The following is a 25,664-nucleotide window of genomic DNA, read 5'->3' as shown; positions in this document are numbered from 1 at the left end:
TCCCATAGCCATGCAAACTCAAACAACTGGAGAGTGGAAACACGGGTGAAAAGCTACCTAATTTTAAATGCTCTGCTTTTCCATGACCTCCCCCTTGAATCCTAGATGGATGTGTTCAACCTTCCAGCAGACAGCCACATCCACATGGCCCACCAAAACCTTCAAACTCAACATGTCCCACCTGAATTCATTATCTGTCTAGCTCTTTCCTTTGTTTCTGAATTTTCCATCTCTGTGATATCGACATTCATTCCAATTAGAAACCTCAAAATCATCCTCAACTTCAGCTTTTCCTCCTGTATTAATGTCATTCAATTCCAGAATTTCAGCTCCCCAATGGTGGATACTTAGCTTGTCTTGTTTACCATTATGTCCCCAGCATACAGAATGATGCCTGGCATGAACTAGGGATCCAGGAAGTAGTGAATGAATAAGTGAAGGAATGAATTCTCTGAAACCTCTCTCTAATCTGTGCCTTGGTTCAAGCCTTATCCCCCACCTGTAACACTGTAATAACCTCCTACCCAGTTTCTCTGCCTGCAGTGTTACCCTGACTCAAATCCATCCTCCATACCTCTTTGTTGAAACACAAGTTGAGTAACATCACAACTGTGTTTACAGACCTTTTTTCCCCCCTTTCTCTTTTGGGCTGCATGCCAGGTATATGGAGATTCCTGGGCCATGGACAAAACCCATGCCACAGCAGTAACAATACTGAATCCCTAGCCTGCTGAGCCACCAGGGAACCCTGCAAACTTCTGATCAGACTTTGCCCTAACCATCAGCATAAAATTCTATATAAAAACAAATAAGCTGCTCTACAAAACACTTCACATCTTGGCATCACTCTTGCCACTCAGCACCCCAGGATCCCAGTCCCCCAGAAGAACCCCCACCTTCCAGCCCTCCTCTCTCGCCTGGACTCAATCCTATTTTTGCAACTCTGCACCTGTGAAGCTACGCTATTCTAATAATGTACTCATCTGCCTTTCGTCATCTAAAAATGACCTCCTCTGTCAAAACCAAGCCACAATGTCACATCCATTGTGAGCGCTTTTTTAAACAGTCCCCGATCCCTCTGCCCCACTACACATATACACACTCCAAGAGGCATTACTGATCCCATCTCTACGATCACAGCACTTTGTACCTCCACTGTAACATTCACACATATTTTACTGCAATTATTTTATTACAGGAGTTTCTCATCCACTGAGGAACCTGAGTGCTTGTAACACAGAGACTGTTTCCCTTCCTCTCGTAATCACTAGAATCTAAGCCAGAGTCTGACAGATAGATCGGCCCCCAAAATGTTTGCCGAATTGGCCTCAATTTAATTTAGTTAGCATCAATCAGAGAGTAAGGAATAAACAAACAGTCATGGACTTAGGGAGACTAATTCTCTGAAGTCTTCACCACCAAGGCCAAGCTGAAAATTGAAGTAATTACTTGGGTAGATGATTCATGAAAGAAGGAAAACCATTTGCATTTGAATGATCTAGTGAGGATTTTCTGCTTGTTGATGTTTCTGGAATTTTTCAGATAATGGCTTCAATTCTTTGATTCTTTCATGGGATAGAGAGGAGGCCAGAAAGTTAATCTATCAATCACTCTCCCATCTGAAACCAGGCCATTTTCAACCAGTTCTGCTGAACAGAAAGGATCCATAGAAACCAAGTTTTTAAGAGTGCCACCAAGTAGGGGTTGAAGGGCCCGCAAAGGTTCAGATTCAGCACTCCAAAGAGCTCCTAAAGAATGCCAGTCGGTGGTAAGTTGCTTTCCTGCTATTTAAATAACCTCAGATGTGGCTATCATTTATTTATGCTCTTAGAATTCTCAAAGTTGGTTGGAGCGTGAAGGAGAAAGAGTGAGCATCAGTAAGTGATATCTGTAGTCCAGTATGCCAGGTATCCTGAGGCCCAGAAACACAATCCAATCCACGATGCACAGACCCCCTGGGAGCCCAAAGGAAAAGCCCAGTTCAGGTGGCATGTGCCTGTGCGTCTGTCTGTCCTGTTCTGAGAGCACTTGCCAGGGATGGAGGCACAGGTGTTGGGGGGAAGGAATGGTGGGGTGTTGGAGGAGGACGTAATCTCAGACTGCAACATGCCCCTCCCTCTTAAACACACACACACACACACACACACACACACACACACACACACACACACTCACACGCAAATCCCCAGCACCTGCTTCCGAAAGCCCTCCCTCCAAGGCTGGCCCGAAGGCGAAGGCGGCTCCACCAGAGGAGAGCGGCGGATTTACCGTGGCATTACTTTTAATTAACTCTGCTGCGGGTGCAGGGAGCGCAGGGTGGGCCCTAATCCCGGGCCCGCCTGACGTCACCTGGGAACGAGGTGGCGCGGGGCGGCGGGGACCAGCGACGACCTCGCCGCGACCCGGGCGCGCCTCCGCCCGCGCGGGGCTTTGCTCGGCGGGAATTAAGGGAAGGCGAAATGTTAGTACACTTTTAATTGGAAACCGAGTTCTGCTTTCAGAGCGGCTTGTTTACTCAGGACCGGGCATTAGAACTCAGGGGAGGCTCTAATTGAAGTGACGGCTTTGGAGATTATGGGGAACATATGGCCCTACCGCCGGGCTCTTTATCTGCATTTTCTCATAAAACTGCCGTCCGTGTGTATTTCTGCGCTCACCCTCGTACATTTCTAAAAGGGCCTCAGAGGAGCGGGCGAACACGGGGCTCCAATGAGATGGGCTGGGGCTCGCAGCACCTTGCGCTCCCTCCAGCCTGATGGCATCGGGGGCGGGGTGGGGGGGAAAGAGCCCCGCCTCGGCTCTGGCTGGTTCGCTTGAGCGCTGAGAGGGGAAATGAGAGAGAGAAAGAAAAGAAATCCAGACTGGTGAGCGCCTAGCAGGGGCGTCATTCAAACTGTGGTGAGCTAACTGCAGGAGGGAGTTGCCAAGGTAACTGGAGATTTCCCACTCACGCCTTCCTCTAAGGCCCAAGAGAGGGAGCTTCCTGTGTCTGGTCCTGACCAAGCCCGCACACAGATGGGAAATGGGAACTCAGTGTCTTGGGAGAGAATTACATTTCTATCAATCCAGCATCAACAAACCGATCAATCAATCGTCTATTTACACACCTGTGCAGGCTCCAGCACCCATCACTATCCTGTTGGTCCCTCCCTCCACTCTCCACTAGATTTCTCACTATATCTAGAGGTGCCAGATAAAATATAGGACACAGAGCTGAATTTCAATTTCTGAGAAACAATTTTTATATGGCATGAGAAACAGTTATTCAAATAAAATTATTATTCACTATTTATGGGAAACACAAGTTTAACTGGATTTTTGTTTGCTAAATCTCACCACCTTTCTCACTTGAACGAAAAAAAACCTGCCTTCTGTCTTAATTCCAGAATCTCTTCTGGGGAGTTCCCTTCGTGGCTCAGTAGTTAATGAATTTGATGAGCATCCATGAGGATACAGGTTCGATCCCTGGCCTTGCTCAGTGGGTTAAGGATCTGGCGTTGCCGTGAGCTGTGGTGTAGATTGCAGGCACGACTCAGATCCCGAGTTACTGTGGCTGTGGCATAGACTGGTGGCTACAGCTCCCATTCGATCCCTAGCCTGGGAACCTCCATATACTGAGGGTGCAGCCCTAAAAAAAAGACAAAATTAAAAAAAAAAATAGAATCTCTCTGGTTCAGCACCAAAGCTCTGCAATTGGGCAAAACAGCTGATTGAGGTGCCCCAATTCCTCCCCACCCACCTCCCCAAGCTTTACCTTTGGCTGGATTAGGAGTTCTCAACCTTGGCTGCACATCAGACACATCTGGGGAAATTTCAAGAAATCCCTGAAGTCCAGGCTGCACCCTAAATCCATTAAACCCTCAAGGCCCATTCCACAGGAGTCCAAAGTATTTTTTTAAATACCTAAGTAGAATAATTTTTACAGGGTGACTACTCTGAAGAGTAGCTTTCATTTGAACATAAAATCTTGTTTATCTATTTATTCGGTTATTGACTGTCTCCATCCATTAGAATGTTTTATAACAGCAGCACTTTCATTCTGCCACCTGTAACATGCCTGCTATACAGTCTGGACTCTAAAATATTTGCTAGTCAAAACTCATGTTCCCCCATGCCCCAAACCCAATCCTTGCATGATGCAGGTGCTCAGCAAATTCCTGTGGATGCAATGGATGCTGAGTTGGTTCAGCTACTGCTTTCCCATCCATATGGGCTCCTAAGAAGGAATGCCTGGACAACTTACAATGAACACCAGCTTGGTCCACATGCTCCTTAAATCCCTGCTCAAACCCCTGAGAAGAAAGAAGCATGGCTCTGGATCCCAATGCACAAACCTAGATTTGGGCCACTAAGAATTCAAATGGTTCTTAAACGATCCAGTCTTCCACATACTTCTACAGTACCCAACAGCAAAGTCCTCAGAAGAAGCCATAACCTGGTTTGTCACCAATCCTTAGAAAACTAGGCTTTGGGTTTTTTTTCCCAGAACCGATACTAGGGCACAGGAAAACACTGGAGGTGACGGAATAAAGCCTCTTCATATCCATTATAAACCCTCCTGGTTGGAAACCTAAAAGTTGATAGGCTTGTTTGGAATGTCCATACAAGAGAACCAGAATGTTCCCTATACCTCCTTCCCCATCTTTCCTACACGATAGCGAAGTGAGTCTCTGATTATTTAGTTCAGGTTATAAAAGGTCAAAGTCATGGGTTGGCTCTGCATGGTCAGAGATTTGACTCCTAACATTCACCAGTCCAACTGCAAAGCCCTGTCCTTGTACCCAAAGAGGATCCAAGACAGAGATGGGCAGACAGAAGCACAAATGTCATCGCTGCTACAGGAAAAACAAATTGGAGTACATTTCTCCTGAGAGTGGGGTTATGACAGATGGCAGGACATCCCAGGTCAGCCCGTATAAGCCTGTTAGAAGTTTTGTTCTGTAGTGATATACTCTGCTGTTGTATTTTTATTCATTTAATGAATGAGGGCTCCAGTTTGCATGGCTGATACCTTTCATCTGGACAAAAAGAGCAACTGGTTTTTCGGGCTGTCATCAAATAAGCCACAGGAGCAGAACAGATGTTTGTTAAGTAATGGTGAAAACAAAACAAAACAACAAAAATCAGTAATAATACCTTACACATACTTTTAAAGTACCTCCATATTCACACACCATGTTGGCTTTGGATCCTTGGAAAGCCTCTTACTTCCTCATAAGAGATGCACATGGGAAGTATAGAGATAGTGAGTAATTATTAAGGAGGAACCAGAAGTTAGAACAGAACCTGTGATTGATTTGAAAGGGAGTGAACACTCATTTCAAATCACCTTGTTTTCATTGCTTTAATTGTATGTGAAAAGATTCTTCAGTCGGGGTTTCTCAGGTAGTAGTAAGTCTTACTGAGTACCTGGAGCACTGCCATAACCAGCAGGGAGAGCTGTCAGTGAAACATGAGAACAAAACGCCAGGTCTATTTTAACCTACGAGTACATTTTTATCAACTGGGCAACACCAAATAGTGCTTAATGAATCAGGCTGAGAGCTGGACGGCCTGCTGCTGTTTGAACACTGGCTCTTTTCATTATTAGCTGTAGGACCTTAAGCAAATTAATAATTTCTCTATGCTCATCTGCAAATTAATTTCTCCATGCTCATTTCTAATCTGTAGAATGGGAATAACCATGCCTTCTTCATTAGCTTGATATAAAGGTTAAGTTAGTTCATTCGTGTAAAATGCTTAAGGCAATGCTCTGTTCAGAATAAGGGCTCAATAATTGTTAACGTCATCAACATCATGCAAAGAACACAACGATCAACTGTCCACTTAACCAACTGTTTTTCTTGCAGGGATTGTGCAAAAGAAATGGATGCACACAGCACACTCTTGCAGATTAAATATGCTCTGAAGCAATTGCACTAATTTTAAATTATGGTTTTTATCAAAATTATTAAGTGTGAACACATAACCAAAATTAAGTTACAGTTCGGTGGAAAAGAGATGATGCATTGTCTGAATCTTTATATTGCCTGTAACTTTTCAAGCACCAAAGATAAACTCTACCCAACTCTCAATTATAGCAAAGGCTGAGTATCAAGTGTCCTGACTTGGTAATTGGTAGAATTAAGTTCTTATTCTGGCTTATCCCTGACTCAAGTATCTTGTGTCCTTATTTCTCCATCTATAACACGAAGACAAAACAAATACTCTGGAAGACAAAAGTTCACAAGAGAAGAAAAGCACTGAGCCTCAGACTGAGGGCAACAAATAATTCTGGTAGTCAACTTCATAGCTGTGATACTAACAAGAGATAAAACTTGATTTTGGAAAAAATCTGAAGAGGCTCAGGCAATTACAACTGTCTCTTGCCTAGTATCCAGAGACGCCAGATTAATAAACCAAAAAATTCTCATGAAGCTCTTTGTGCTAGTCATGATATAAATACGTGTGCTCCTCGTGTCTCTTTAATAATGCCAACTAAGATGAAAATAGATAACAGTTATTGCATGTTTACCCTATGCAGGGCGCTGAGCTAAGTCTTTGGGGCCAGATGATATCTTCTGTGTCTTTGGTTTTAGTCTCAGCACCTGACACAGTGAAGGTACATGCAGAAGATTAAAACATATTTATTAGCTTGAAATTTGAGTAGTCTATACCAATTCCAAAACCTGGGCATAAGTTTTAAAGTAACTGCCTTTTTTTTAAAAGCAGTTTGTTATTATTATTATTATTCTATGTTGCTCCTTTGTTCCTTTCCTTTTGTGTTGCATGATTTCCTTTTATTTTATGTTTGTGTACTTTTCAGTTTTTGTGCATGTAATGTTTGGTTTTAAGTACAGTAGAAATTGACAGAACATTATAAACCAACTATAATGGAAAAAATAAAATCATTTTTAAAAAGAGTTTTTTTTCCTTCAAGCTTCAGGCCGTGATCCATTAATGGACTATGAAATTAATAGAGTGGGCTAAGACTAGAATTTTAAATTAAATATAACGGATAATATCAGCATGTGGAGTAAGCAGCCAGTCAACCTAAGTTTGAAATTTTTATTTCATATACACACACATATATGTGCACACTAGGACATGATTTATTTATTTTATTATTTTTAATAAGACTTTAAATTACAATGTTCTGACAATTTCGGCTGTACAGCAAAGTAACCCAGCCACACATATCTATCTATCTAGATATATATATATACACATTCTTTTTCTCCTATTATCCTCCTCCATCATGTTCCATCACAAGTGACTAGATATGGTTCCCTGAGCTATACAGCAAGATGTCATTGCTTATACACTCCAAATGCAATAGTTTGCATCTACTAACCCCAAACTACCAATCTATCCCATTCCCTCCCTCTCCCCCAGGAATGATTTAGAAAACATACTTTTACTGAGCTACACTTAAAATTTTCTGGAACATGCTCTTGGAGAGGAGTCTTTGGAACACAGTGCTGTAGAAGAAAATACAAAATAGGATTTAAATATACTTCTTAACAACTATAATGTTTATCTGAGTATTTTAACACCTACCCAAGGTTTTTCGTTTTGGTTTTTAATGGCTCACCCCACTGTTTCTGAAAGGAAAGGCTGACAAGACTGATCTCCAGGCTAAGTCCCTTCTCCTAGCTCTCAGTCCTTTTATATCAACAAAGTTTGCCTCACTGTTCCCTCTCATATTAAGAGGTTGGCTTTAAGATGTTTTTCTGGATGGTGTTGCTCCCTATTCACTAAGTCCTCTGCCCTTTTTTTCTGCAACTAAAACACAGCCTTTAGCACAAAGCCTGACACAGTGTAGGTGTCTGTGAGAAATATCTGTTGGATTAAAGGTTGGCAATATGGCTGCCTGGAAGGATAGAAACACACTGTGGTATGTAGCAGAGAAATGCTAAGAGGCATCTGCAGGAATACAATGCCTTCTGTAATGGGTAACTGTCAGGTTCATGTCCTTCTGGAATACAAAGATGAGTGTTGCAGGAGAGGATGGGGCTAAATTCCACACATCCCTCCCATTCTTGCTTGAAATTCCTACTGAATCCCAGAAATGACTATAGGACTCTTTCCTCCTGGTCCCCTGCACTGACTTTCCAGGGTGCAACCCTAGCTCTCATGTTCAGAGCTAGAGAGCACCTCTGAGACATGCAGACCCACAGAAGGATTCGGTCCCTCTCCAGTTCCTACACCCTAGCCACCCTAAAGGAAAGGCCCTCTCTCTGACTACCCTGAGATGCCCTCGGGTCAGCTATCCAGAAGCATCTAAAATAGAAGCACAAAGACACAAGATGAGATGTTTGTGAAATGATAGATCTTTGGGTAAACAAGCTTATAAGCCATGCGCTACCCAGAGGTACACTAGCTCAGCACCAGGAGATAATAATGACACCTGCCATTCACTAGCCATCAACCAGATTTCAGGCCCTTGACACCAATTACCTGTGTCCTTACAGAAACCCACAAAAGAATTATTACGATCTGCTTTTTCTGATTAAGAAATAGAGTCCCGGCCAGGAAAAGTACAGGCAGACCTCATTTTATTGTACATTGCTTTATTGCACTTTGCAGATATTACTTCATTTTTATTTTTTTACAAATTGAAGGTTTGTGGCAACCCTGCATTGAGCAAGTCTATCGGCATCATAGTTGCCAGAGTATTTGCTCACTTCATGTCTCTGTGTCACATTTTTGGTAATTCTCGCAATATTTCAAATTTTTTCATTATTACTACCTTTGTTATGGTGATCTGAGATCAGTGATCTTTGGCATTACTATTATAATTGTTTTGGCATTTTTAGCAATAAAGTATTTTTTAATTAAGGTATGCACATTGCATTTTTAGATATAATGCCATTGCACACTTAATAGACTACAGTATAATGTGAACATGACTTTTATGTGCACTGAGAAACCAAAAAAATCTTGTGACTCATTTTATTGAAACAGTCTCTTTCTTAAGGTGATCTGGGACCAAACTTGAGAAATCTCAAGGTCTGTCTGTATCTTTTCCCCCAGGTCACGTGCCTATGAGTGCAGGCAAGACTTCAATTCAGACCTAACTTTAGATCCCAAGCCCTTTGTACTACAATATGGAGCATGAGATGTCCTCATTCCTCCTGCCGACTTCCTTGTGTTTTAAATTCATAACTCTGAACTGACAAGATAATCCCATAGGACAGTCAAGCATTTTCCAGAACTCATGAGGTAACCACTGTCTCTCTATTCTAATTTATTGGAGAGCAAGGAGAGTTCCAAGATAGGTTGAAATATTTCTGCAATGAAAAAAAAAAACCAAAACAAAACAAAAAAAAACCACCTCAGTTCCAAGGTTGTAGAAGGAAATTAAAACCAGTATCTAAATATCAGTGGTAATGAACCTGACTCAGATGAGGAGGAGAGAGAGATGTATTATACAAGGAGAACAACAAGAAAGTCATCAGGATCATTCAAAGCAGCAATATCCCATAGCCTAGGAAAAATTAAGGATGCAAATACTCTGGTATGTGTGAGGAACTTCATTCCAGTTCCAGTAGGAAGAACATCATTCTGGAGGTGAGTGCATCTCTCAGAACCACAGAGGCAAACATGAACAGGACATAAGTTCACTTAGTCACCTAATAAACAAGCATTTACTGAGTGCCCGTTGCCTGCGGGCACTGCGCTAGGGCCAGGTCAGTGCACACCATAAGGAGAGAGGCAACATAAGCTCCAGTGCAGTCCAGACTGGCCAATAAACAGAGGCCATGGAACTGCTGTAGTCATCCCAAACTTAATACCTCTTCTACAGAAAGGACCGTCATGATAAGACTGCATGACCCAGGCTTCCTCTGGGAAAATCCCTTTACAAAAGCGGAACATCAAAAAGAGTCCTGTCCTGGGCTGCTGACAGTTTTAACTCACAGAAGATAAAGGAAAGAATGCAGAGCCAGCTATTCGTGGACTTTGGTCTGACCAAGGAAGAGCTGGTAAGCCAAGAGAATGGAGTGGTTTGAACCCTGGGAAAAAATCATAGCCAAGGAATAAGCCCTGGGCACCATCGAAAATGCATTCTTGAAGTTCTCTTGTGGCGCAGTGGGTTAAGGACTTGGCATTGTCGCTAAAGCAGTTTGGATTGCTGCTGTGGCACTGGTTCTATTCCTGACCTGGGAACTTCCACATGCCACAGATCTGACCAAAAAAAAAAAATTTTTTTTTAATGCATTCTCTGCTTCAGCTAAGAAAATCTTAAAATGGTAAACAAACAAATCCCTAAATAAATATGCAAAAAAAGATGCTGATTCCACAGTGAGAGATGCGGAAAGGAAATAAAACATAATAGATACTGCTGGAAAAAGGGTCAAAAATGAAATTCTGACCAGGCATTTCATGTGATCCCCAAAATGAAGAAAAAGGTGATTTAATAGAAATATAACATAAAACTAAATGCAACATGGTATCCTAGGTTGGATCCTGGAATAAAGTCATTAGTAGGAAATCTCTTGAAACTGAATAAAGTCTCTAGTTAATAGTGTTGTACCAATGTTACTTTCTTGTTTACATGGTACACTTATCAAAATGTACATTTAAAGTAAAATATTGACATTACAAGGAGTTGGGTAAAGAGTATAGGAACATACTATACTCTTGGGTAAAGAGTTAGGAACATCTGTCCCTCTTTGCAACTGCCATATAAATCTAAGCTTTTATTTAAAAATTTTAAAAGTTTAAAAGTGCTAACAAGACATTTGCAGATGACCTCAGATGTTAAAAAAATGTGAAGATAAGAGGGCTAGATAATTAAGATATGCAACATGGACCAGCCAGAAGCCATGACTGCCTGTCAGCTCCCAAGTCCCCTGGTCAAAAAAAGCTAATGAAATCATGAAATCATCAATAACATATGGTGTTCATGACAAGTTGTAATAATAACATGGTGCTAGTTCAGACCGCATATGGAAGATTTTATCCCCTTCTGGGTGGTACAGTCTAAAGAAAAGATAGTATTTTTACAGAGGGAGCAAAGAGTTTTTTCAAGGGATAGTTAGAAGGATGAGGAAGAACTAGAAAGGAAAAGAGAAGACTTGGGGAATAAGGGTCCCTGTCTTCAACTCGAAGGGCTGTCTCATGTCGGGGAGACTGATGTGTTTTGTGAGTTCTTGAAAGCCCAAGGTCAAGGCTTGGGTTCCAGGTGGAGACAGACACTGGGGCTCAATATAACAAGTCTCAATATAACACTCAGAATGTGAGGTCAAGAGCTCCCCATGGCTGGACAGGCTCAGAGAAAGTGTGCACTAAATAGCCTCTCATGTGTCTACAAATTATTGCAAGAGCCTGTGATTCTCTGATCAAGAAGGCACAGACATGAATGTTGCCAGGTCTCTCCTGGAAGCCCTGGGCATCCAAATTGTCTGATAAACACAAAGAAAAACGGTCCAACTCTGGCTACAAATATCATCCTGATGCTTGGGAGGATGCTTCAAGGCCACTGGCAAAGCAGGGACCATGACAAAACAGGATTTTCTGGCCACACAAGAAAAGAACAATCAGCAGCTGAATATCTCCTGAGTTTGGTGTCCATATAGCTCTAAATGTGTCACATGCTTTTGTGTAAGTTGGATAGTCATCATCATGAAACCACATGTTCTAGCATCCTAGATTTAAGCAGCCCAGAGGTCACTAATCCAGTCTTCCACCAACTATAATTAAAAATATTAAAAGACAAGCAGGTTTATTTCCTATAAAGGGAGTCTAGCCCACACATTTTTTGGACACATTTCTACTCTATGTTGAACCAAAATCTGTTATCTCACCTCCCAATCCATGGGCCTGCATCCTTGGGTGTGACTCTCATATTCCCCTTAGCCTTATTTTTACAAAGTTAAATAAACCAAGTTTCTTCAGCTATATATCATTCACAAGCTAATAAATAAATAGCTCCCCTCAAGACTTTGTCTAATTTGTCAGTGACCTCCTAAAATTCATCATTTAAAATTAGACTAAAAATCCTAAATGTGCTCTGACCAATGCAAAAATTATTGGAACCATAATTATATGTTAGGGACGTTGGTTCTATTAATGCAGCAAAGGTCCTTTTGGCTCCCACTGACTTTACAGTCAATTAACACCTCATGTGAAATTGCATCAAAAGAGGTCCTATTCCATATCATTACTGTTGAATTTTGGAACCCAGTGGTTAGATCTCATCCTGCTGACTTTGCGCTGTTCTGTTAGCTTGTCAAAATCTTTTTGAACATTGAGAATATCAGTTGCCACGCCAGCATTCCCTGCCAGGTTTGTGTCATCTGCAAATCGAATAAGCCTGCCTTCAGCGTCTTCATCCAAGCCATGGATAAAAATGTTAAAGGAGACAGGTCATTCAATCATTCACTCAAAAAATATTCATCAAGCATTTACAATATGTAAAGCACACAGGACAGAAATGAGAGGAAAGACTGTATTTGTATGGGGACAGATCCTAAAATAGTTTGCTTTCTGCAAACACCTTTCTGGACTTTTTTTCCCTTGAAGACTGAACTCAATTCATTAGGTATCTATTGACCACTTACTCTTCCCTTGGCATCATGCTAAGCTTTGTTAAAGAGAACAAAGGAATTAAAAGCTACAACCTATTTTCTAGAAGTTGGTCCTATGTCTACTGAGGCTGGCTCTGTCATTTAATGCTGCAAGACAGGCAACATTTATATAATTGAAAAAATGAGTGGTACAGACAACATATTTGATTCTGGTTGAGACTTTAATGTCATTTCATTTAAAGCTGCAAAAACGATAGATTTTTAGTGTTGAAAGGGACGACACAGGTCTTTGGGCACCTTCCTCCTCTCCCACCTTGCCAATCTTAGTTTCAACAAGTGGGGGTCTATCTCTTGGTAGTTTTTCTCTGTTGGATCGTATAATTAGAATGATATCATAACATTTCCTATGTTGAGTCAAAGTTCCTTCCATTTACCTTTTCCTCTACTGTATAAATATACAATGATTTTGCTAAAGAATTGAATGACTTCTGAAGTTAGAAAAACAATAGGTCTGATCCAACCACTGAAAGACAATAATTAAGTCCTCATTTAGTCTTTCCTTTTCTAGCCTAAATATCTGCAATTCCTTCATTTAACATGGGTTGGCAACCTCCTCAGTCACCCCAATCTTGTCATTCACATCATGACACCATGTCTGGCATAAAGCAAGCACTCAAGATATATCCACTGAATGAATTCATGAATAAGTGAATTGGAAAGCTCCAGTTTGTCAACATCAGCCTCAAAAAGAAATGCCTGGAACTACAGAACATACTGCTGAAATGTGATCAGAAGAGTGGACCTGCGGCAGTTTGCTTATTCTGAACATTATACTTTAAAAAAATTATTTTATTGAAGTACAGTAGATTTATAATATTGTATTAATTTCTACTGTACAGCAAAGAGATTCAGTTATATACACAATTTTGTGTGTGTGTGTGTGTGTGTGTGTGTGTGTGTGTGTGTGTATATCTTTTTTGTATTCTTTTCCCATCTGGTTTATTACAGGATATTGAATATCCCTGTGCTATACAGTAAAACTTTGAATATTGTATTTTTTATGCTTAGAGTCAACTTCTTTTTGTCTTTTCTCATGGCGAGGGGACAACACACTAATGACTCTAATTGTCTGTAACCAGTTAAAATCTGTAATTGGAAAACAGTGGGCAAGACCCACATTGTGTACCAAGAAAGGGAAGACCCCAGCTTTAACTTCCATGTGAGAAAGACTAGTGTGTCCTTCTGGGCATGCATGTCTTTCTAAGGTCATGCTGGTATGCCAATCCCCACAGCACCTAAGCCCCTTGGGGAATTTGAAGATTTTGCAATATTCCGCAGAAGAACCCTAGTGGGTGGGCACAGCATGACACCTAAAGGGAGAGACAGGATGAGCTGACCTATTAAGTGGAGGCCAGGAAGCTCAGTTTAGAATGGACCCAATTACCCCTGAAGGAGATGTTCAGTACATCAGTGGTAGTGTTCCCAACAAGGGGGAACTTCCCTCAAATTTAAACATCCAGGAAAACTTAAGACCAAAGAATCCAATAGAAGTTAGGACTGTCCTGGTGTCCGCTTACTTTTAAGGTCACAAGGGGAGTTGGGCAAGAGGAACCCTCAGGGGAAAAAGAAGCAAAACGCAGTGCGATGAGGATGCCAACACCAGCAGGCACTTGGTAAGCATCAGCGTTTATCTACAATTCTCTGTTATTCCCCCCCAATAAAACTATTAGGTAGGCATGATTATCACCACTTTACAGTTTTGGAGACTGAGGCTTAGAGAGGTTCTGAAACTGGCCCAAGTCACACAGATCTAAGTGGGGCAGCCAGGCTGAGGCCACCACCTGACAGCCTCCCATGCTCCATCCTCAAGCATTGCAGGCGGGGCTCCTGTTACATGTTGTTTATTCATTCTTTAACACGGATGCTATCAAGCACCCTCATTGTTCCAGGCTAAGCCCTACAGATACGGTGGTTAAAAACACATGCAGAGTCCCTCCTGGGGCTTTGTTAGCACTCTGGCAAGAACAACAAACAGCCAAACAAGCAACCCCATCAAGTGGGACCTGGGTCACGGCAGGAGAGGTTAAGGGTAAATTCACCCGGCACATGGGAATACGTCTTCCTCAGTGGGGTAGACCCTAGAAAGAAGCTGAAAGTATATGCTAGGGAGACAAAGGAGAGAGGGAATCAACTCTGAAGATGTGGAAGTGAGTGTGAGACGGGGGTGTGTGTCGAGTGGGGGGAGGGGAGGTTTGTTCGGAGGCTCCCCACAAGGTCAAAGAGACAGGCAGAGTGAGATGCCAGAGGCCTTGCAAGCCGTGTTAGGGGGTTTGGGACTGGACTGGAATTGGCAATGGCAAGAATTCAGGTCACGTGGATATCGCCTCATTCAATCTCACAGATTCTTGGGTGGGGAAAGGAGGCCAGGCTAAGACCAGCACTGCCCTGTGGGACAGACAGACTGGAAGACATTTCATGCTTTACTTGGGAAGTTTTCATTTCTCTGGCCTTGTGAAACCTGCTCTAAAATGTCTCTCAACTGGATTTCCCATTGTGGCTCAGCAGTAACAAACCGACTAGTATCCACGAGGACTGGGGTTCAATCCCTGGCCTCACTCAGTGGGTCAAGGATCTGGCATTGCCATGAGCTCTGGTGTAGGCTGCAGATATGGCTTGGACCCCATGTTGCTGTGGCTGTGGTGTAGGCCGGTAGCTCTAGGTCTGATTTGACCCTGAGCCTGGGAATCTCCATATACCCCAGGTGCAGCCCTAAAATAAATAAATAAATAAATAAATAAATAAATAAACAAAAAGTCTCTGAATGTCTGCCATCCCCTCTCTTTCCCCTCTCCAGGGAGCAGGGGGTAAGTCTTGGGTGGGTGGAACAAGTATATTCTAGACCTTTCTTTATGTGACCCACCAAGTCTCAGATAGATTCCAGTTTTCCTACTTGTCAAGGAGAAAACAAGGACTAGAGTAGTTCAGAAACTATGGCAGATGGAATTACTGGTTCTAATTCATCATTCCCATTAATAGTTTTATGCGTCTCTCCCCTGTCAAGGCTTCATGGTACAGTGCACTGCCCCTCCCCCAACTTTGGGTTTCATCTTCTAATTTGATTTGGCCAGTGAAATAGGGGCAGATATGATATGAACAGAGGTTTGAAATGCGATTGCATGGTTGAGCACGCCTTCTTGCATTTCTGCCACTGCCAGGAGACCACACCCTGTAGCTGCTACTTCTCAACCCTGGACCTCAGAATAAACCCCATAGAGCAGATGTGAACTCAGTCTACAGCCCAGAGCTATGCTTAGCTCTCAGCAGAGCCCAGGTGACAGAAGGCCTTCGGTGTCAAGTAGAGTCAATTCCATTAACCCAGAGACTTGTGAATGTGTGAAGCATCTATGGTGGTATGCCATGGGATTTGGGGGTAAGTTGTTACACAGCATCATCATGGCAATATCTGACCCATAAGGGCTTACTCCAAGCATACAAGGAAACTTCCTGGAATGCAGGGCACAGCCTCACCATCGGACCAGGCTGCCCTGGGGTTGGCCCTCTAGGGAGAGAACAAGGCAGACTGCCACTGCATCCCACCCTCCTACCCCCCTCCAACCCTCCCACCGACCACACGGCACTCACCTGAGTCTGATGCTGCCGGGCTCACCAGGCTGAGCAGCTCCCGCTCCTTCTCATAGTCCCCTTTGCAGAGCAGCTGCCCCTCCTTCAGGACAAACTCATCACCCTTCTGCAGCTGCCGCTCACAGACACAGCAACAGAAGCAGCTCAGGTGGTACACACTCTTCTGGGCCCGCATAACAAACTCGTTGGGTGCAATGGCCTCAAAGCAGCCCCCACATTTGACAGCAAACAGCCTGGCAGCAGGGAAGAAAGCAAAGCAAAGCCTGTGAGAAAGATGACTGAGGCCCAAGTCAACCACAAGAAGAACTTCCAGAACTAGGGCAAGGAGTCTTGGAATGAAATAGGCTTAAATCCAGATGATTAATTCCCTGAGGAGGTTGAACCAAATAATTCAGTTTGAGACCTGCTCTCTCAGAGGCTTAAGAAAAGCGTAGTGAGAGGCACTGGAAGAAGTGTGAGCTAAAAGCCAGGGTGTATTTGGTGTGGCCCATGGCACAGTGTTCTCAAAGGATGTGCTACAGACTGGAGTCAGGCAGGCTGCCTGGAATCCCTGGGGGACTGGTTATTTAAACAAAATGATAATAATCATGCCCAGCAGCATGCAAAAGGGTTGGCTCCAGAAATTTGAATTTTTAATAAACCCCCCAGGGAATTCTGAAGTGTAACCTAGGTTTTGAGAGATAAACTGCATCTCAACTTTTTTTTTTTTCTTTTTAGGGCCACACCTGCAGCATATGGAGGTTCCCAGGCTAGGAGTTGAATTGGAGCTGCAGTGGCTGGCCTACGCCACAGCCACAGCAACGCAGGATCTGAGCAACCTATGCCACAGCTTGCAGCAGCTTGCAGCAATGCTGGATCCTTACCCACAGAACAAGACCAGGGATCGCTCTCCTGAATACTTTTAACCCGCTGAGCCACAGTGGAAACTCCCAACTTAGCCTAACTTTCAGTGGATTCAGCCCAGCTCTAAGGACTTAATTCTTATCTCATTTCACTTACTTTCCAGCAACCACGAAGAGGATATCCACTTATGCCAGGCAGAGATGGTAGGTGCTAATGATATAAAGGTGAATAGTAGGTACTAGTGATATAAGGGTGAATAAAAGAAAAACCCTTCCAGAAATGAGCTCAGGCTGATGAGAGAGGCAGACATGTTGAATAACTAAAGTAGTGGGTTCCGGGAACACAGAAGAGGAAACAACTGTCAGGAAGTCAGTGTGTGTTTGTGTGTGTGTGTGTGGGGGGGTGCATTTTTATTACCTACTCAGTCAATCCAGGTCAAATGAAGACAGGAAGATGGGCAGGTTGACAGGCAAAAAGGGGTGGGAGTGGGGATTCCCCACAGAGGGAATAGCCTATGCGAAGGCCAGAAGCGGTGCCAAGTGCATGCTATGCTGGGTACCCTGTGGAGGCCAGGTGCCTTGAGAAAGGTGGAAGGTGAGGCAAGTCATGACCGGATTCTAGACAGCATCTCACAAGCAACAGGGAGTCCCGGACCCATTTTAACACAATAAGAGCCTGTTTTGGAAAATGAACGCTTCACCATATGAAAGGTGGAGGGGACGTGGTGTTGGAGAGCTGAGTGAGGGAGAGCAGCTGAGCAGCAACAAGGGCGGTGCTGGGGCAGCAGCAGGGGAGCCAGACAGAAGGGGACAGACTCATAGCTTGGAGACAGGAAGCACCGGCACATAGCCTTCCCGATTTCCTACCTCTGGGGGCCTTTTGATGCTATACCACCCTCCTGCAAAGCCCTTCCTTCTCTGTTTAATCCACCTGAATCTAAGCCGCCCTTCAGGACACAGAAGCTCCCACCTTCTCCTTGAATCCTTCCAGACCTCCCTGCCCCACTCGAGAGCAACCACATCCCCTCTGAACACCTTCACCATGTCCTGTCTGTGCTGGTCATTGGCCACTTATCTGGAGCTGTACAAAATATAGTGGATCTGGAGTCCCGGGCTCTGCCAACCACTCTGTGGACAGCTGTCTGCCAAACCTCAGGCACAGTTTCTCCCCTTTGCACCTCTTTTCCCTAGCTATTGTGAAAGACGTGAAGCCAGACACCAAAGTCCAGCTCCCAAAGTCCCAAGATCATTGTTTCCTAGAGCTGACTTAAAACAGTTTAATCTTACTTTATTATTCAACTTCCGCATGTTTATAACTTATCTCGCCAACAGCCTCAAGAACAAGGCCTGTGGAATATTTATATGCCCGGCAACCACTTCTACATGGCGGGTACTCAACAAAAGTTTATTTGCTTTGACCTGTGGATCTCGCCTGCTCACCTGTTGTGAAAGAACATGTGCAAAGAGCCCAGCCTCAGAGCTGACACCCAGCAGATTCCCAGTAAAAGTGGCCCTTCTCTTCCCAGTCACCCCAGATCAAAACCTTTGGCATAAGCACAGAAATAACAGACCCTTGGAGTTCCCATTGTGGCGCAGTGGTTAACGAATCTGACTAGGAACCATAAGGTTGCGGGTTCGATCCCTGGCCTTGCCCAGTGGGTTAAGGATCTGGCGTTGCCGTGTGCTTGCAGATGTGGCTCAGATCCTGCATTGCTGTGGCTCTGGCGTAGGCCGGTGGCTACAGCTCTGATTCGACCCCTAGCCTGGGAACCTCCATATGCCGCAAGAGCGGCCCAAGAAATGGCAGAGACCAAAAAAAAAAAAAAGAAGGAAAAAGAAATAACAGACCCTAAAAATATCTCTGGGATTCATTCATTATAGCATTCATTTTTCTATTTCCAAAATAAAGAGTTATTTTCTTTAGAGCAGTCATGCAGGGAGTTCCCATCATGGCTCAGTGGAAACGAATCTGACTAGCATCTAGGAGGACACAGGTTCAATCCCTGGCCTTGCTCAGTGGGTTAAGGATCCAGCATTGCCGTGAGCTGTGGTATAGGTCGCAGACGCGGCTTGGATCTGGTGTTGCTATTGCTGTGGCTGTGGCGTAGGCCTGCGGCTGCAGCTCCAATTCAGACCCCTAGCCTGGGAACCTCCACATGCTGTGGGTTCAGCCCTAAAAAAAAAAAAAAAAAAAAAAAAAATTCCAAAAAAAATTTAAAAAGTTAAAGTAGTTGTGCAGTGGGGTGAAGGGTATCTCAAACACTCTCTGTTTGTCCCTGAATATCAGAGTGGTCCCTGGGTCTGGAAAGGTGGTGTAAGGAAGAGGATAGTGCTGAGCAGGGGCAGAGTGTTCCATGAAGCTCCACATCCCTCCTTGCTTCATCAAGGCAGACAAAGCTGATTCAGGATTTCCAGGGAGCCGAAGGCACCTTGCTCTGCTCGCAAGCCCCACCTCGGCAGGAGCTAGAAATATAAGGAACTGAAGAGCATTTTTTTCTGTCCACCATGATGGCCCCAGTGTGGCCAAGCCCATCTCAAAAGCACACTTGCACATTCTCTCACTTATTTAGTCTTTTTTTTGTTTGTTTGTCTTTTGTCTTTTTAGCACCGCACCTGTGGCACATGGAGGTTCGCAGGCTAGGGGTCTAATTGGAGCTGTTGCTGCTGGCCTATGCCAGAGCCACAGCAACGCCAGATCCGAGCCGCGTCTGTGACCTACACCACAGCTCACGGCAATGCCGGATCCTTAACCCACTGAGCAAGGCCAGTGATCACACTCACAACCTCATGGTTCCTAGTCGGACTCATTTCCTCTGTGCCAGGACAGGAACTCCCTATTTAGTTTTTTCATGCATTCTGTCATCAATTCAGAAGCATCCATCATGCCATGCACCAGATACCCTGTATCTTAACAGAGATGGGGAAGGAAATTCCCACAGCGGGGATCATGGAGATAATATTTATAATCAAGTTCATGTGGAATGTCTGTTATGTGCCAGACACTGATGTGGGCACAAATGATACAAAACAAAGTCTGCATCCTCCCTGGAGATCACATGATAGGGAGAGAAACAGCACACAAAGAAACAAACAGATACATAATGTCAACCCATAGGGATTTAACTTTGAAAAACAGAATAAGGCTACAAAACACTGTTTCAGGAATACAAAATAAAACGGCATGAAGCCACAGTCTGTTTATGATATTTAATCACTTCTCAGCTCTAAAGCTGTACTGGTTGATGGCTAAGTCTACACTCCACGTGCACAGCATGTTTATCTTGGAAGCTTCTAGGAGGAAGGGAAGAGTTTTGAGGGTGGCCTGGTAAGGGGGAGGGAACTGGCATGAGAAAAGGAGGCCATTCAAAGTCTCTGAGTGAAGGAAGCCAAGGCTTGGAGAAGGGTCTGAAGCCACCTCCTGTGAATCTACTGGAGAACAAGCCTCCCTGGACAGAGGCCAGCCTGCAGGTGACCCGGCATGGCGCTGGATTACACACACACAGGCAGTCTCACTCTTAACCCAGACCCTGGGCCCCAACACCATTGCTTCCTGCCCTTGGCCATCAGAAGTGCATTAGAAACACCTATCCTGGCATGCCCTCCCCTTGCCTCTCAACTTCAGAAAGGGGGGTGAGGTTGGGGGACAGGTTAAGGGCTGGCGTGGCTCTTTCACCACTAACAAAGTATGTGACAGCCCCCTAAACAGAACTCCAGGTACCACCTGCCCTGTCCCTGCCTTCTTCCTTCCTCCAGCTGCCCCTCGTGCCTTTGCTCTCCACGTCTGAATCTCAGGGCACACCAGGCCCTTGAACAATTGCCTTTACTCCCGGCCCCCATGCTGGATGTTGTACATCAGACAGAAAATCCACCCAATTCCTCCCTGGCCCCAAAGTCCCTAGACACTGTTTGCCAACCTGAGCAAACTAATCAGTGCTTTAACAGGAGCCAGTCAAAGGCCTTTTGTCCCCAAGCCCTCCTTCTCCTCCCCTTCCCCTGGAATGAACTGTTAAACAGACTCTAGGCAAACGCTTCCAGGAGTCAACAAGCTCTCAAGAATCCACAGCCGCAGGTGGTGGCATCTGTGCTTGTCTAACTCCAACCCTGTTAATCTTCTCCTCTTCCTCCTCCCTTCTTAATTTCATCCCCCACTCCAAAACTTTCCCCCAAGTTGGAGAAGGGAGGGTTAGGGTGAGCTCAACAAAGAAATCCCACCGTGTTGACTCAGGAACGGCCAGAGGAATTGGCAGGAGTTGTCTGGGCTCAAATCCTGAAATGGTCCTGGTTGGTGGGGACACAGACAAGGGAGCAGGGGGCAGTCCTATTTCTCTCCATCCTCCCCATCGGCTGCCCCACTTTGGATAAAGACCAGGTAGACCTCACCTTACTGTTCTGGCTCTTGTTACCCTCACTCACCCCAGGGCAACCCAAGGAGAAAAGGCACATGCAGTCCCGCCACCTGTGTGCCAGATGTGTACACAGCTGTACGGGTACCACTGTGGACCCAGCTGCCGACTCCACACTTCCCACAACTTGTTTTCTCTAAGGCTCAGACAAGTAGAGAAAAGGATTTGTTCGAAAGTCCAGGTCGTAATTAAAACACAGCCTGTCTCTGCCCAATGCCCTGGATGGCGGCCCCCACGGTGAATTTCCCCCTCTGAATACTAATGAGACCTTGCTCTGGGTTCAGACCCTGGCAGCCTGGCTGTGCCCTAGAAAACTCAGCATAGTTTCCAGAAATGTCCAGCTCTTTTAGGCACAGAGAGCAACTCTCAACTTGGCCCACCATTCAAAATTCACCTACCCTGGAAAGCTCTTCAAGTGATTCTTTTTTTTTTTTTTTGGTCTTTTTTAGAGCCACACCTATGGCACATGAATGTTCCCAGGCTGGGGGAGAATCAGAGCCGCAGCTGCCAGCCTGAACCGCAACCACAGCAACACTAGATCGGAGCCAAGTTTGCATCCTACACCACAGCTCACAGCAATGCCAGATCCTTAACCCATGGAGTGAGGCCAGGGATGGAACCACATCTTCATGGATACTAGCTGCATTTGTTACTGCTGAGCCACAGTGGGAACTTCCTCTTCAAGTGATTCTTTATCTCTTTGTTGCATCTCATTCCCCCACCTGTAAAATAGGAATGCTGGGATCTAGCTGGTGGAAAAGCTTCCCATGCAGATCCTGCCCCAGAGCCTACGGCCTCCATCAGGGCTCTCCTCCCTCTACGGCACATCCTCCCCGGAGCAGTCATGGGGACAGGGTGGTAAACAACCTGTCCTATGTATTCAGGGAGCTCACACTCTCCAGCAGGCAGCAGGCTCTGAGCAAATAGCCACATCTGCTGAGGGTGTATCTGGGGTTCGTAGGAGGGGACTAGTCCAAAGCAGAGCCCCATCCGCTTGGTTTAGGCTCAAAGTCAGCAAATCTTCTCTCTCTTCTTTCCCTTCCTCTCTGCCCATCCCTTCTCCTCCTCCCTCTGGCCCCTTTCCTGCTGTCTCTACCAGGCAGGGAAGCAGAGGCAGGTTGAAATTCCATTCCATGCCTTTCTTACCCCTCTTGTACAGCCACAAGCTTAAAGATGCAAAACTTGCAGTTTTGGTGAGAGAGCCGGAGTTGGCAGGCTCTGCCACTTCCAAGCAGTCAGCGAGAATTGAGCTCATCACTTAATTATTTGTAGCCTCCATTTCCTCAGATATAAGAGGCAACAATGATGCCTACACTCCTGGATTCCTGAGGGTTAAATGAGAGCAGGCATGAGAATTTTGTGACCTACATGGCAGAGCATGATTTTCAGTCACCTTTATGGCCCCACTTCTGTCTCTTGACCTTTTGTGGATTTAAAAAAAAAAAAAAATTGCCCCAAAGGTGGCTCTCTGAGCTTAAGAGTTTCCTAAGCCCTATCCTAAGAGGACACTTCCTCCTTAGCAGCAAGAATCCTAACTGATTGTGCCACTGGAGCTCCAAAATTGCATGTGTATAAAATTTACATACACACACACACACACACCCAGATACATATACAGCTAAGGTCAAAAGAAATTATACCATATATATATATATATATATATATATATACCGTATATAAGGACACACAAACACACAAAACATACATATAAATACACACCAGCTAACACTAACCATTCACATAATCCCTCTCTTTCTATCTATATTGTAAAATACATATGTATTTTCAGAAAGGATTTACATTACACTTTTTTTCTAGAAAAGATTTTGTTGGAAGAAAGCAATTTGCTCCTAAGGCACATCTGCAACCCCCTAGGCTGGATAATTTCTTAATTCGCTCCCATTTTTGTGATGCATGTTTTGTTTACATGGTTGGGGATCCTCCTCTGCTGCTGAAGAGACAAGACTGTTTCCAAAGCAGACATGAAAGCCTGACACCTGAGAAACTCCTAGAGAGCAGGCCCATGGTGATCAGGACAGAGGCCAGGCCTCCAGAAGCCATAGCACACCCTGCACAGCAGGAGCTACAGCAGAAGGATGGTGATGTGCCAGGACACCATGTGGACACCTGGACGTTGGTGCTAGCTTTATGTCTTGAAAAAGTCATTCCACCTTCTTCTTTCTTTTTTCTTTCTTTCCTTTTTTTTTTTTTCTGGTCTTTTTAGGGGCCACACCCTCGGCATATGGAGGTTCGAAGGCTAGGGGTTGAATCGAAGCTGTATCTGCTGGCCTACACCTCAGCCACAGCAATGCCAGATCTGAGATGTGTTTGCAACCTACACCACAGCTCACAGCAACACCAGATCTTTAACCCACTGAGTGAGGCCAGGGATTGAACCTGTATCCTCATGGATGCTAGTCAGATTCATTTCCACTGAGCCACAATGGGAACTTCCCACCTTCTAAATATTGGGGTGTTCATTGCTGGAATATATTTCATCCCCCAAATTATTTTACTACAAAGAGAAAAAAGCTTGTAGAAGATAGAAAAAAAGAAGATTGGTCTTTATTCAACACTCACTGGGTGCCAGGAACCGTGGTGTTTCTTATATACATTATATCACTAACTTTGTGGAGTAAGAAATAGAACTACATTATGAGCTCAAAGAGAACCTCGGCACATTTCAGCCCAGCATGGTTTGTGACATATCTCTTGCATGAGAGAGAGACTCTGGGATGGCTGATTCAGAGGCTCTTTTTTATTTAATTAATTTATTTATTTAGTTTTGCTTTTTAGGGCCATACCCACGGCATATGGAGGTTCCTAGGCTAGGGACTGCATCGGAGCTGCAGCTGCTGGCCTACACCACAGCCACAGCCACATCCACAGTCACGCAGGATCCAAGCCATGTATGCAACCTACACCATAGCTCATAGCAGCACTGGATACTTAACCCGCTGAGCAGGGCCAGGAATCAAACCCTTGTCCTCATTGATACTAGCTGGGTTTTTTGTTTGTTTGTTTGTTTGTTTACTGCTGAGCCACAACAGGAATGCCAGAGGCTCTTTCTTACATATTCTCTCCAGCACTCTTTCCACAGGAGAAATAAATAGTAAGATCAAGCAGCTAAGACGCCGCCTCAGCTCATGAGAGGTTTTCTGGAGGTGCCGTGGCTTTATAGGGGGTTCCAAGACTCTGCTGCCATGTGCAGATGAAAGGCAGGGGTTAGGAACCAAGTTGATCCCTTCAGGCTACCTAGCTCGGGCCCCAAAGGATCTAATGGGATCCCAGAAAGAGGTCTGTCCTCTATGGATTTAGGTTCAGAACAAACAGGGTCTGGGAAATGGTCTTTGACCCAGCACCACCATGGCCAAGAGTCTACCTGATCCCAAAAAGACTGGGAAGCAAGACAGTTCTTGCCATTCACTGGGGAATTTGGTGGGTCACTGTTTTCAATTTTCTTTTTTTCTATCTTCTACAGAAAGGCAGGCCAGTGGGGCTGGACCCAGAAAGACCCAAGGAAGCCCAGCCATAGAGACTGAGCTGTAGAAAGAGCAGGACAAGGAGGCAACATGGTGCAATCAAACTTAGATCCAAGTCCCTGCACCACCACTTATTAGCTATGTGCTCTTGATCAGGTTATGGAAGCACTAGTTTACTCACCTATATAATGGGAGTAATAAAAAGACCTGCCTCATAGAGTCCCAAGAGGAATTCATTGAACTGATGCCCCTAGAACCATTTGGCATAATGCCTGGCACCTGATAAATCCTCAATAAAATAGTAACTATGATGATGATGATGATGATGATGATGGAGCAAAAGAGCCAGATATGAAATATCAGAGAGAAATTTACAGGAAAAAAAAAGGAGAGAGATGACAATCTTAATGTCAGAGACTGGGAGAAGGAGGATGAGATAAAGGAGCAGGGAAAGAGAAGGACTGAGACAAACCATTGAGAACGAAGGCTGTAAACAGCACAAGAGGAGTTCCTGTCGTGGCACAGTGGAAATGAATCTGACTAAGAACCATGAGGTTGAGGGTTCCATCCCTGGCCTTGTTCAATGGGTTATGGATCCGGCGTTGCCATGAGCTGTGGTGTAGGTCGCAGATGAGGCTTGGAATCCTGAGTTGCTGTGGCTGTGGTATAGGCCAGCAGCTATAGCTCTAATTAGACCTCTAGCCTGGGAACCTCCATATGTTGCAGCTGTGGCCCTAAAAAGACAAGAAGGAAGAAAGGAGGGAAGGAAGGAAGGAAGGAGAG

General features: G+C 44.6%; 1 protein-coding gene across 6 annotated transcripts in view; it reads right to left on the bottom strand.

The window, feature by feature from the left end:
- LMX1A (LIM homeobox transcription factor 1 alpha) overlaps positions 1-25,664 on the bottom strand; it is a 165,505-nt gene that overhangs the window by 33,624 nt on the left and 106,217 nt on the right. For all 6 annotated transcript variants that reach the window (XR_014843943.1, XM_013988077.3, XM_013988078.3 and 3 more), the window contains one exon: positions 16,155-16,387. Coding sequence is in view for 5 of the 6 variants with exons in the window: in XM_013988077.3 (XP_013843531.3) it covers positions 16,155-16,387 (233 nt within the window). In the remaining variant the exon portion in view is untranslated. The remainder of the gene's footprint in view (positions 1-16,154; positions 16,388-25,664) is intronic.

This window comes from Sus scrofa, chromosome 4 (assembly GCF_054392235.1).
Source record: "Sus scrofa isolate SSC_HxYL_T2T_F1_AM1 chromosome 4, Sscrofa_HxYL_maternal_Yorkshire_Landrace_v2.0, whole genome shotgun sequence".
Lineage (NCBI taxonomy): Eukaryota > Metazoa > Chordata > Mammalia > Artiodactyla > Suidae > Sus > Sus scrofa.
This window is presented reverse-complemented; position numbering and strand designations above follow the sequence as displayed.